General features: G+C 32.4%; 1 protein-coding gene across 3 annotated transcripts; it reads left to right on the top strand.

The window, feature by feature from the left end:
• Positions 1 to 464: 464 nt before the first annotated feature.
• On the top strand, positions 465 to 10,261 carry LOC105776996 (protein GRAVITROPIC IN THE LIGHT 1). 3 transcript variants are annotated; one of them, XM_012600035.2, is made up of 3 exons: positions 465 to 583; positions 1,018 to 1,111; positions 8,562 to 10,261. In XM_012600035.2, the coding sequence occupies exon 3, from the start codon at positions 8,562 to 8,564 to the stop codon at positions 9,936 to 9,938; it is 1,377 nt and encodes a 458-aa protein (XP_012455489.1). In that variant the 5' UTR covers positions 465 to 583; positions 1,018 to 1,111; the 3' UTR covers positions 9,939 to 10,261. The 3 variants fall into 3 exon arrangements, with proteins under 3 accessions (XP_012455489.1, XP_012455481.1, XP_012455497.1); XM_012600027.2 differs by lacking the exon at positions 465 to 583 and adding an exon at positions 660 to 785; XM_012600043.2 differs by lacking the exons at positions 465 to 583; positions 1,018 to 1,111 and adding an exon at positions 8,152 to 8,379.
• The last annotated feature ends 2,958 nt before the right edge of the window (positions 10,262 to 13,219 follow it).

Genomic DNA, 13,219 nt, shown 5'->3' with positions numbered 1-13,219 from the left:
TAAATTGTAAATTTTGAGAAAATATATGGATGAAATAATAAAAGTGAAATATATAGAAATTTGATATGTGAAACAATATATTGAGATAAATTATGTGATTAAAGTGTAATAAGAAAGAAAATTAATATAATATGGTTAATTAGTGAATAATAAACTTTTACAACAAAAAAGACTAAATTGAAATATTTTAAAAGTTTATAAAAACATTTGATAAGCGAAGAATGTAGCAAATAATGTAATATTCTGATACTTTAACCCGATATTCGAGTGGAGTATAGGGATGTTCCAGTGAATAAACCTTATTAATTTAAAAAAAATTAATAAGATATTTTACAGAAATAAAAAATAATTTTATATTAAGTGAAAAACCTTTCATATCTATTCTAGATGAAACAAAAATAAAATCACCTTTTCACTTACCAGAATGCCATCTCGTGTCTTAACAAAAATTTCCTTCTTTTGTCCTTTTCCGTCTTTTCAACTTTCATCTCTTACCAAGCAAGCTTCCTCCATTTTATTTCAGCAATATTAATTAATACATATTTTCTGCGAAATTATACCATCAACGAACCTTCTTTTTAAGGTAAGTCGGGAATCTTAGTAATGCTTTCCTTTTTATGTTTATCTCAGAAAAAGAAGTTTGAAGTTGTTCAATGTAATGCTACTATAAATAAAGGTTTCTGTATTTGTATTGATTTTAAACTCTTTTTTTGGGGGTTATATAATGTTAACTTTCCATGGTGTTCTTTGGTTTGCTCATCTTTGTTTCATGGGAGAGCTGATAGGTTAGTTAGTGTATTTTCTTTATTTTTTATGTTTATTTTATATATAAATTTATATTTGAATGTCACTGTTTTCTGTTTGTTTCTCGGGATTTAGCTTCTCGGTTTTCTTCCTTCCCAAATATCCTTTCTATTTTCAAATTTTCTCTTCTTCTTCCTCACACTTTCTGGGGTTTTTATTCCGTTGTTATCAGTTTTCTTTAGCAACTTTTTTAATGATTTTATAATATTACAGGAATTGTTGTGTAAATAAGAAAGAGTGGGAGCTTTCAGTTGTCATATCGATTCACGCAAACGAAACAATACACAAGTGAGGAAGAAGTTGACAGGTGAAATTTTGGGTTTGTTTTGTAAGAGTTTTTTATTTTTTCCTTTTAGCTGCAGAATTTCTATACCCATTTAATTATGGCTTAGTGCATATATTTTAGTCTTTTTTTTTCCATTTTGATCCTTATTATAGGAACTAAAGTTTTCGATTGTTCATCGGTTCGGTGTTTTGAGGTTATTTTTAAAAATAACCTGAAAATTTTATTATTTATGAAAATGAATTAGTTCAAAATCTGTAACGATAATGACTCGAAATCTATAGTGTCAATCGGTGTCCGTACTAAAATGTTGATTTGTGTAATCATTATAATATAATTGGGTTGGAGAAAAAATATTTTTTTTTTGTGTCACACACAAAATGCTCGGTACTCTTATATCTTTTTTTGAGTACTTTTTAAAAAATATGGGTATTTTTCAATTCAAAAAAATAAATATTTTTTATTAGGTGTTGATGTCTAGGTGGCCGACACCTAAAAGAAATTCAAAATTTTTATCGGTATGCTTTGGTGTCGGTATTACAGTGGCTGGCACCCGTGTCTGGTAAAAAATTTTTTTCTTGTGTTTCTCGAGGTCAGGACTTGTGTAAAAATTTCTTTTTGGTGTCGGCCTTCCCCATGTCGACACCAATATATTTTTTTGCTTGGAATTTTTTTATGAAAAAATATTTTTTTGGTGTTGGTCTTCTCGTTGTCAGCATCTGTATTTTGTTAGATTTTTTTTGGGTGCTGGTTATCTCGTTGTCGGCACCTACAGACTATATATTGAATTTTTATGTGTTTACAATTATCGCAATTTATTGCCTGCCTCAAATCGAGAATCATTGACCAATTGAGTTATTTGCAAAGTTAGTCGATCCCGAACTCATTCAAGTTGTCCTAGTAAGTCAACATCACAAGTTTGACTTTTATCTTAATGTCGGATGAGAAGATTACTCAGGTTGTGGAGGGACATCTCAAACGTGTGAAAATCCAAATTATGGCGGAGTTCGTATAACAACCTAATCTCGAGTCTCCGCCTAAAGATACAACCAAAGGTGTTGTGCACTATAGTAGATGGTGATGAAGAGTCCAATAATGAAGATTAACCCCACAATAATGTTGAAGAATTTAGTGACCCTCGATTTGGATGATTAAGGTGTAGTGGATGGTTAGGTCAGGAACACGAGTCGTGGTATAGTTATATGAAATGATATTGGGGCTCGAATGTTGAGTGTAGACCTTGAACAATATTTAAACTCGAGTTTCCCGAGTACTCAAATATAGTACATGCTCAACTGATTGGATAAATTTGCAGTTTAGAGAGTTGTTAAGGTGAATTGTGTATTTGTCATAAATCGATACAATATTAAATTGTTGGTGGACTACAAAGTATCGAAATCTATATCAGTTTTATATGTTGGGGAATGTTGAAAGGATGAAGACGGATGTAAGTGCCAGATTCGGGCAGCATTAATGCAAAGGACTTAAATGTGGACAATTAGAATATTAGACGGGCTTTATACATAAACGACTGCATATGATGCAAGAACATGCAAACTAGATGTGAAAATAATCTACAACTGCATCATGCTGCTGGCAAAAAACATGCCCACCATTTATGCATTGGTCCTTATTGCTGATATGCAGGCTCGATTCAACTATAGGGTGTCTGATAGAAAAGAACGGTGGGTGAAACAAATGGTGATGGAACATTTGTATGGTGATTAGGATGTGTTATAAAATAAACTTTAAAGGTGAATAGTTGTAATACAAGAGGACGTGCAGGATACTGTACTGTGGTTGGTTTCCAAACACTTTTTTGCAATGGCTCGAATGATGAATTACAATCGAGGAGACGAATTTTTCACTGATTATTTTGGATGTTCGATCCATGTGTTAGGGCCTTTTGCCACTGTTAGCCATTGGTGCAGGTTGATGGTACCTGAATTTATAGTAAATATACGTAAATACTTCTGATTTCGGGTGTACATGATGACAACTGAAACATATTGTCGATCACTGTCGCCATGGTAGAGTCAAATAACTTTGAATCGTAGGAACTTTTTTTTATGAACTTGTAATGGCATGTTTTGTAATACAAAACAACGTTTGGATTACCTTTGACAGATCAAAGAGACTACTTGCTGTTATTAGGTGTTTTAGGGTTTCATGGAGGTTCGTCTATTGCATTAGGTACATCACTGTCAACTTTCATAAGGAGTACAAAAATAAATACTGGTGTAAACAACTCATGAACATGGGCAAAATATCTCGTTTGTAAATTTATTTTAGAGGTGTCCATGGGCCGGGCCGACGGCCGCCCGAAATATGGGAGGGTTCGGGTAAAAATATAGGCCCAAAATATGAGTTTGGGCAAAAACAAGAGGCCCGTTTAGAAAATGGGTCGAGCCTCGGGCACCACTTTATTGCCCCGGGCTCGGCCCGGCCTGAATTTAATAAAAATATATTTTTTATTTTTATTTTTTAATTTTAAAATATTTTTAAAATACTTTTATTTTTATTTTTTATTTTTAAAATTATTTTTTGGTGTTTATTAAAAAATGGGCCGGGCCGGGTTCGGGCTTATGATTTTATTCCCAAGTCGAGCCTGGATAAAATTCCAGGCCCATATTTCGGGCCGGGTTGGGCCAGGGCCTAGGAGGCGGGCCGAAAAAAATTTTTTGGGCCCGGCCCGGCCCATGGACACCTCTAATTTATTTGTAGATATTTTAAAATATAATTTTTTATTTTTATTTTTATTTTTTAATTTTTAAATATTTTGGAACACTGTCATATTGAAATTTATATGCAGGGTGGGGGTACTGAAACTTTTCCAACAGTGGTTGGGGAACATGAAGTCATGATAATAGATTCAATGGTACGATGGCGGGCATCGATATGATCATATGATGACCAACCTCGCAGAGGTGGTTAACTCTCTCTTAAATTGTACATGTTATTTGCCAATTTCAACCATTTTCTCGGCAACGTTTTATAAGCTTTCAACATTGGTGCCAAGAATAGAGCTAAGGCAAGCGATGTAGTTGATGGTCGAGCATGTGTACGGTGAGGAGGTTAAAAAGGCCATGGAAATCAACGCTCAGAAGGCACAGTTGATGAGTGCAGAACTGTATTCTTGGGATATAGAATCTTTTCGGATATAAGACTACATCGGCCTTCGATTGGGAGTTTTGCCAAGGTCTTACACAGTTGATCTCTGTAAGAGGCGCAGCGAGTGCAGTAAGTTTTAGATCCTTAGATATACGTGTGTGCATGTTCATGTAGCGTGTGCGACTCTAATTCGAATGTCAAACAATTGATAGACGAAACTTACACGCTGCAACGCACATTGTGTATTTGGGAGAACGAGTTTCCCATAATGTTGGATGTCTTGAATTGGGAAATACCATCACCTGCATTCGAGGTGCTGTTAGACCAACAATTCCGTAGGTATCCTAAAGATCGACCACATATGACGAGAATTCATAGTGGCATTGATGTAAGATAAATGGGTGAACCTGAGCATTAATGTCAGTATTGGTATAATATTCACGTAATATTTATTTTATCCATATAACATTTGTCTACCATGTTGATTATTTACTTCTTTTTTTTTTTGCATTACATTGCTTAACATTTTACGAAATATTTTTTAGTCATCAATGTAATTTTTTTCATTCAACTTAAATTTACGTAAGTTAAACATAAATAAAAATTGTGTGGACTCGAGAGTTGTCATTGACCTCGTCGTGTAAGGATCAGGCGACTTCTGTTGGTGAAGGGTGCACTCTCGTGTGGCAATTCATAAGTGTTCGGACCAACTTCTGGTGTTCTTACAAGTGTACTAAATGATCTATTGAAATTATGTCTCATTAGAAGGGGTGGTGGGGTATTGCAAAATGAAAGTGTCGAGTCAAATATGTCTTTAAAGGAGGGTTTCTGTTTGGATCGGAATGGTATAAGTACGGTCCAGAGGCCGAATGTTGGGGTTTGGGATCGGGGTTCACTCCAAAGATGTCATCAAAGGAAGGTGGTTATTGTTGGGGTTAGGAAAAGTATGAGTACATTTTGGAGGTTGGATGTTGGGGCTAATGATCGGGGTTCAAGATAGGTTGGGTTACACTAGATGATGGACCTCGATGATGGTGCACTTGAGTTAGTCCTTGTTTTCGAGACCCTTACAGGCACATGTGTGGTGGTACTACCATAAATTGACTATTTTATATAAATGATTTCCCATTCGCCTTGTACCAACTTCGGTACTCGGGTAAAGGCATGAAACCTCTAACATGGACATGTAACCGAGGTCACCTCTCGAGTCTGGCGGTCCACAAAGCAAGGTATTGACCATGTATGACAGCTCAATTCTTGCTGTCTTTACCCTTTTTGTTAATGTCGTGATCATCATCAAGGTTTTGTGGAGTGTTCGGAACATGTTGAATTCACCCAAATCGTCTTAAAACCCGATTAATGTTATGCCACTCGACCATTGGAAAATTAAGCAATGGGGCGTTGGTTGTCTAGACTAGTTGCTATTGGTTGGCCTACACTAAAATGACTGTTGTAACGTCTTCCCCCAAATATGACATCCACACAAACTTTATAGTATCGACAATTTATATGGTTAAATAAATCTATTTCAAATGTTGCAATAAAAAATATTTATAGAACTTAAATATTATCATTTTTAAAAAACCAAATTTATAATAGTATTTTAAGGGTTCCCCGGAGTGCGCTTCAATCATTGGGCGGTATACAGGCATTGTCTCTGTTCTCTTGATTCCCGAAGTCGTTAGCCATCTAAAAAATAATTTGCAATTTTTTTAGTATAGTTTGCACGCACAAAATATAATTATATTTAGTTGTTTTTAAAAATTTTAATTTTTCCACTTATTAATAAGTGACCACACGGGTGGTTGGTAATTCATTAATGCTAGAAATGACATTCGATATAAAGCCCAAGACTATAGCAGAAGAAGGCAACTGGTTATGTCCTTCGTCTTGTGATTTGTCGCTTGACAAAACCCACGGTACAGTGTCGCCAAAACTGTTAACCCCCAATTGTAGGCCCTAGTGTTGTTAAGATTTTCCAGTAACGACAAGTACATAGTATGGACTTTTTTTTTTGTTTTGAGTCCGGCATTAGTATCCCACCTATCATCAGTAGAATATACGGTCGAGCAGCGAAAATAATCTTAGACGTGGTGGGATTGTCGAAAATTTCTGTAAATATTGAATTAGGGCTATTTTTGTAAATATTAAATGTTTACCTGGGCCAATTAATACAGAGTGGCGGCACAAAAAATTATTTTTAAGAAAAATGTAATGTTTGCTCTATGATTAGGCAAAAAGTGAGGTGCTGTTGTCTGACACACTGACGACGTCGAAAAATAATGTAAGAAACATGTAATTTTCATAATTAATTGGTTTCTAACCCAATTTTTGTATTTAATTAATTTTTTATAATTTCTTAAAAAAACCTCTTCTTTTCACATTACCTATTTATAATGTTCTAAGGGAAAAAAATATTTTAAATACATTTAACAGTGAAGATTGAGTCTAGATTTAGATTTAGCCTTAGCTAGCTATTAGTAGTACAAAATGGCACGAATCTCAGTAAAATCCAAATGCTGCTTCAGAAATCCAACGGATATAGGAATCGCCTCCCACTGCATAAAAATGACTATTCGGTGTATTGAAAGTGTTAGCAATTATATATACATACGGTGATGTGATCCTTGAGTACTGGCTGGTGAAGATGTTTTAGAAATACACAAAAAATAAATAATAGAATCATTGGCTGATTGCATCACAGTGCAGAGCAGTCACTGGTTAGCCACGTGAATATGCAAAAAAGAACGCCTCATATGGGTAAATGAATATGCAGTAATTGTCCCATATCAGATTTTTTTCACTTGGGTGGATCTCCCCCTTTAAAACTTAGCGTACTTTATATAGGAGAAGTTCTTCTAGGGTTTGAATGTATAGACCCCTAAAGAATCCTATGAGTTTATAAACGGTTCATTATTCACTTTTTTTTAGGCTTTTCTTTTTTGTACTTTTTGAGGAACTTGTGGGGTCATTTATGAAAAAAAATGTGGAACCCATGTTGGAAAAAATTTTCAAGTGGTTTATGGGCTTTTTTTTTCTTAATTTTATAAAAAAATCATTTTAATTTTTAATTTAATTTTTCGTTGTTTTTAGTTTTAAATTTTTGTTTTTTGTTAAATAATTTTAAAATGTATAGGAATTAATATTTTTAATTTTTCTGAAGTTGTATACATATAGATTGTAGTGTAGATGATACATTGTTTTGCTTGTGGGTGTGTTTTTGTATATATAAAACAAAAGTGTTATGTGTGTTTTTGTTGTTTTGCTTGTGTAATTTAACGAAATAGAGCACATCCTAATATGGGTTTGTGCTGAAATTTTATAAGTGTTCTTTTACCATTTTATGGGAACTTTTTATGGTATGTATTTAGATCATCTTCTATACTTTTTGGATTTAATAATACCTTTGGTGCTTTTCACCAATCTTCTTATAAAAAACCCCTTTCAGATTAATTGAGTTTTCTGGCATTATTTTTCTTGGAAACCCTCTTGGACAATTTTTCATCCTTCCATGTGCTTCTGACATTTTTTTATATTTTCAGATGAAGTTGCAGTTCTTAAATGTACAATAATGGAAGTTGTTAGACAAAATTCTTGAATTGTTTATTTATATGAAAAATTAAAAAGCTATGTTATATAATTACATTGAATTTCGATTAAATTTAAATTTAACTTCGAGTTTACAAACACAGATATTGAGTCTTAAATTTCATGCAAGTTTGGTACTAAATAGGAGCATAGTCAAAATTTAATAGAAAATTTACTTTATAACTCAGGTTTAAAATTAAAAATTTAATATAAATTTTTTAAAATTTGATTAAATAGAAAATTAATAATTTAATTTAAGTATTTTAATACTTTTATGTTGATGCCTAAACAAAACTTTTGGCCATATATTTTAAGCTTATGGAATGTGTAAGAAATATATAATAGGTATATTAGGGAAGTTTGTCTATGTATTTATTTTATTCATCTTTTGCTTTCTCCAATGAAGGGTTTATAGCTTTTTGAACTTTGTTAACGTTAAACGCATCTTTCGAGCCTCTCCTTGAATCATTGCCATTTGCTCTTCTTCTTCTCCATCGTCATCTTCTTCTACCCGTTCCTCTGTATTTGGTCTTTTCTCTTTTTTCCCGCTATGTTAAAAAAGTCTTGCAGATTTTTATTCCTTTCACAACGAGGTTAAAGCATCCTCCATTAAAGACCTTGGTTTCCTGTTAAAGTCTTTTGCTTTTTTTTTTTTCTCTTTTCATATAACCGGTCATCATTGTCATTATCTTCATACTTCTTTACTGTCTCCCCCCCATCTCTTTCCTTTGTTTTGCTTATAGCCGTTGGCATCGTTTGTGATTATACTATGCAGATGGAAGCGGTGAGGCCATCGGCTGTTACTCCATCAAAGAGTAAATGGGCTCGAACTTTATCGAAAGTTCTTCACCGGCACGCGACGGCAGCTGGGGTTGTCCCCGATGATGATGGGGTTCACAAGGTTAAACCTAAGGGAACTGAAGAGTGGAATGACAGTAAGACCACCAAGAGATTATCCCAGAAATTTGACAGGTTACAAGAAGAAGAGCTTGAAACAAAGGTGGCCTTGGAAGCACTGATAGCCAAAATCTTTGCTACTGTTTCAGCCATTAAAGCAGGTTATGCTCAGTTGCAGCATGCTCAATCTCCTTATGATGCTGAAGGGATTCAAGGAGCTGATCAATTAATCGTTTCTGATTTGAAGAAATTATCAGAACTGAAGCAGTGTTTCTTGAAGAAACAGTATGATTTTTCACCAGAACAAGGAATGGCCTTAGCCGAAATCCAAGAACTGAAAAGCCTTTCAACCACGTTTAAAATCATGGGAAAGAAGCTGGAATCTCAGACGAGACTCAAGGAATCCGAGATCATTTTCCTTAAAGAAAAGCTTGATGAATCCAATAAGCAAAACAGGCTGCTTGAGAAGAGATTAAACCAAAGTGGTCAGCTATTTGTGCTTGACAATCTACACCTCTCCACCTTAAACCCGACTCATGTCATTACGGTTCTCCGACAAACCGTGAAGTCGATTCGGGGTTTCGTCCGGCTGATGATCGATGAAATGAAGTTAGCCGATTGGGATATCAATGCTGCAGCAAGTTCAATACAGAGTGGTGTTATGTATTGGAAAGAAGATGATAAATGTTTTGCATTTGAGTCCTTCATTTGCAGGGAAATGTTCAAGGCTTTCCACCTGCCTTATTTCTCCCTTTTTGGTAGCTCAGTACCACAGGGGAAGAAACATGCTCAAGTGTTCTTCGATAGGTTTATGGAATTAAAATCCATGAAAGTTAAGGAATATCTGGAGATAAAACCCAAGTCAACATTTGCCAAATTTTGCCGCAACAAGTACTTACAAGTTGTTCATCCCAAGATGGAATCATCATTTTTTGGCAATTTGAACACTAGAGACATGGTGAGCTCCTATCAGTTCCCAGACACAACATTTTTCACCTTGTTTGCTGAAATGGCAAAAAAGGTTTGGCTCTTGCATTGCTTAGCCTTTGCTTTCCAGCCCCAAGCATCAATCTTTCAAATAACCAAAGGCTGTAGGTTCTCAGAAGTGTATATGGAAAGTGTAGCAGATGAAGCCTTCCTTTCGGCTGATATCGGACCGGAACCCCGAGTCGCATTCACCGTCGTTCCGGGATTCAGGGTCGGCAAAACAGTAATACAATGCCAAGTCTATCTCTCACAATTCAAATCAAGGTAGTGAGTTAGGTTTGAAGGAATGGCATTGGCTGGTTGTTGTGGGGGGGAATTGGAACATGTGGTTAGCTGGGGAGTTTGTCCCATAGTTTGTATGGCCTTAATGATAATGAAAGGGTCATTTGACAGGTAATTTGTAATGTAAAAGACACATTCCCCCAATTTTGTTAATCTTAAGGCCAATGATGTTTTAGCTGTTTGACATTATTGCCTTATTCTGATGCTTTTATATATAATATGTACATAATTATATAGGTTTTGGGAATATCATATGTATGTAAAAGCTTTGTGGTGCCATGCCGCGTATTGCCAGAAGGGTTTGTCTTATCTTTTTGCCTCTGTACTTTATCAACATGTCTGATTTCTTGTTCCAAGATTTGTGTTGGAATCTTCCACCATCTTATTTTGATGAAATTGGTCTAAAATTTTAACCCAGGTTAGGTATCGATCCGATTAAAGGAATAAGTAATAAAAATAGTGAAATAAATTGAGAAATTGAATACACAAATTTAACATGGAAAAATTCTTTCAAAGAAGATAAAAAATTACGGTGAGGATAATTTTATTATAATGACAAAAGAACGAAGAGTATAGAAGATAGAAATAAAACTAAATTTTGAAAACTCGAAAACAAAGAATTCTCAAACGTAAACACAAAATTCTTTAAATGTGTTATGAGTTTTAATCTATAATAGGTGTATTTATTAAAATTGTAAAAGAGTCAATTTATAGGCTAAAATCAGATGTCAAATAATAATAAAATAATCTAAACTACTTAGTGCTTGACTGAAACAAATAAACAGAGTTTAACTAAAAGATTATTTCTTAAATTTGACTGAAAATTAGAGTAATACTTAACACAAGGTAATTTCGTGCATTTGAGTTCCAACAAAGTGAACCCATGGATTGACTTGAAGCAATGTTACCAACCTTTTTAGGTATTATCAAAAGAGTGTATTGGACTCGGAAAAAGTACAAACATTATAGTTAGTTGTTTGCGCAGTAAGAAATTATAAAAGAAAAATTCAATGTGGTCGGTTATGGAATGGAATGAAAGAAAATAAAATAGTGTGCTTACAATGAAAGCATGGGTTGTGTTGATGCTAGATTTGACACTTCATAATTAAAAAATGTAATATAATTATGTGAAAAAACGTAAATAAGATGGGTATGTATCAGCTGACAGTGGGGATCTTGTCTTAAGGTAAAAGAAAACAAAAATGTACACCAATTCAAAGTTTCAAATGTTGGAAATGAAATGGAAACCACACAAGAGTTTATGAGGTTGGACAGTTGTGGCATTAATATCGGGTAAGCATTCAATAGGAGAGACATTTATCTTCCTCTGCAGGAATTTAATTTTGTGGACCATTTTTTTTTCCAATTCATCATCAAGATCAACCACGTGCCTTTTAGTTTATGCATGATTTTTTTCCCTTCTTTCTCCTCTATTTATTTGTTTATTTATTTTTAAATTTTCTGGATGTATGTAGTAGAAATAATCGTTATGTATCTTTTAAGTCTTTAAGTTTTATTTCAGTTAAAATTTTGGTGTGTTTTGATTTTGGTATTTAAATCAAATTTTAAATTAATCTTAACAATTTTAGTTTTATATAATTATATTGAAAATTAGTAGTTATTAAACTAAAGTATTGAATTAACTAGTAAAATTAAAATTTATATTTACATATAAATATATTTTTACAAATATAACTAAGATATATTTGTAATATTTAAAAATATCGTTAAACTCGAATTATATATCAAAACATGTTAATACTTAATTGAAAAGAAAACAGTACGTTCACCTACACTTCTTATGGGGTGATTTTTGGTACAGGTGAGGAAAGTTGGTTTTAAATCATAATCGACAAGAGGTTTTCAAGCGGATATATTGTGGGATTGAGACACTAGGGAAAGTAAGGCTCAAATCAGACAAGGGTCCATGACAAGAAGCTGTTTGGATGATCTGTTGCTTGATTCTTGTTTTGTCATGATTAGTGGTTTCAACTGCCACAAAACAGAAAGCCATCTTAGCTGTTCATTGCTTTGAGAGGAACTGAAGCTCATATCTGGCTTGTATGATGTAAGAAATTAAACTCTGATTGCAGAATCAGATGTAGACAAGCCAGTAAAAGTAGAATGGAAGTTTATTAAAAATTACATATATATATACATTTTTTTTTTCATAAAAATTTAATTCATTTCCACAATTAAAATTTATTTTATATGTCAATTATGAGATATACATAGACATTTACACTTTCATAAATATATCTTTTCACGCATACATAAACAAAATAACCCTAGTTTAATTTTCTTTGAAATAAATTATGTAGAAATTTAAATTTATGTTTGTTATATAAAATTGTAAGATTTTAATTTTTGAAGAAGTATAAGTAGAGTTAAATGGTAGATTGTGAGAATCATTTTAAAAAAGAAGTGGGACATAAGTGTTATATCATGGTAGGAGCCATTTCTAATTTTTGAAAGTATAGGAGCCATCTTAAAAATCTCAACGTGGGGTGCTCTTGGTTTCTTGTTCTCTATGTCGGGCTTCTATGAATGATTGTAGGTTTGATATATACTAATTTTTAATATCACGATTTTATACCTTAATTTTCAAATAATATATTTTAAATTATTGTATCAGATTTTTAATTAATATTTTTAATTCTTTCTTCAAATAGTTAGACATAATTAAAATATATTAATTTATTTAATAATTTAACTATAATAATAATTGAAATCATAGTTAAAATATTTGTATCGTATCCAATACATAATATGGTTTTACTTCTTATATTTAATGCAAATAATATTATTTAAAATAATAACTAATAAATATAATTATAATATACTGATTATTTTATTACTTCAAATATGGTGTTAATAAAATTTCTTATTATCATTCAGTTTTCATATTTTTCTTTTTTAATAGTCAATAAATTAAACAAAATACTTTGTAGATAATATAATATAAATATAATATAAATATATTAGATTAGATTATATAAATATATTATTTGTTAAATTATATATATAATATAAAATTAATTATTACATAGACAATTAAAATATTCTTTTAATTTTTTGGTGAATGGAAACATAAAGATTTAAATAATTAATATTTTTTTCTATTTATTATTACATAAATTCATTTAATGAGCATATTTTAATAGAATCAGACTTCTTATTTATCAAGTAAATTTATTTAAATAAATAATTTAATAAAATTAAAATATTTTTATAAATATGATAAATCTTATAAATAAGAGATAAGAT

The sequence above is a fragment of the Gossypium raimondii genome, chromosome 1 (assembly GCF_025698545.1).
Source record: "Gossypium raimondii isolate GPD5lz chromosome 1, ASM2569854v1, whole genome shotgun sequence".
In the NCBI taxonomy this organism is placed as follows: domain Eukaryota; kingdom Viridiplantae; phylum Streptophyta; class Magnoliopsida; order Malvales; family Malvaceae; genus Gossypium; species Gossypium raimondii.
The sequence above is the reverse complement of the archived record's forward strand: the minus strand, read 5'-3'. Positions and strand labels throughout refer to the sequence as shown.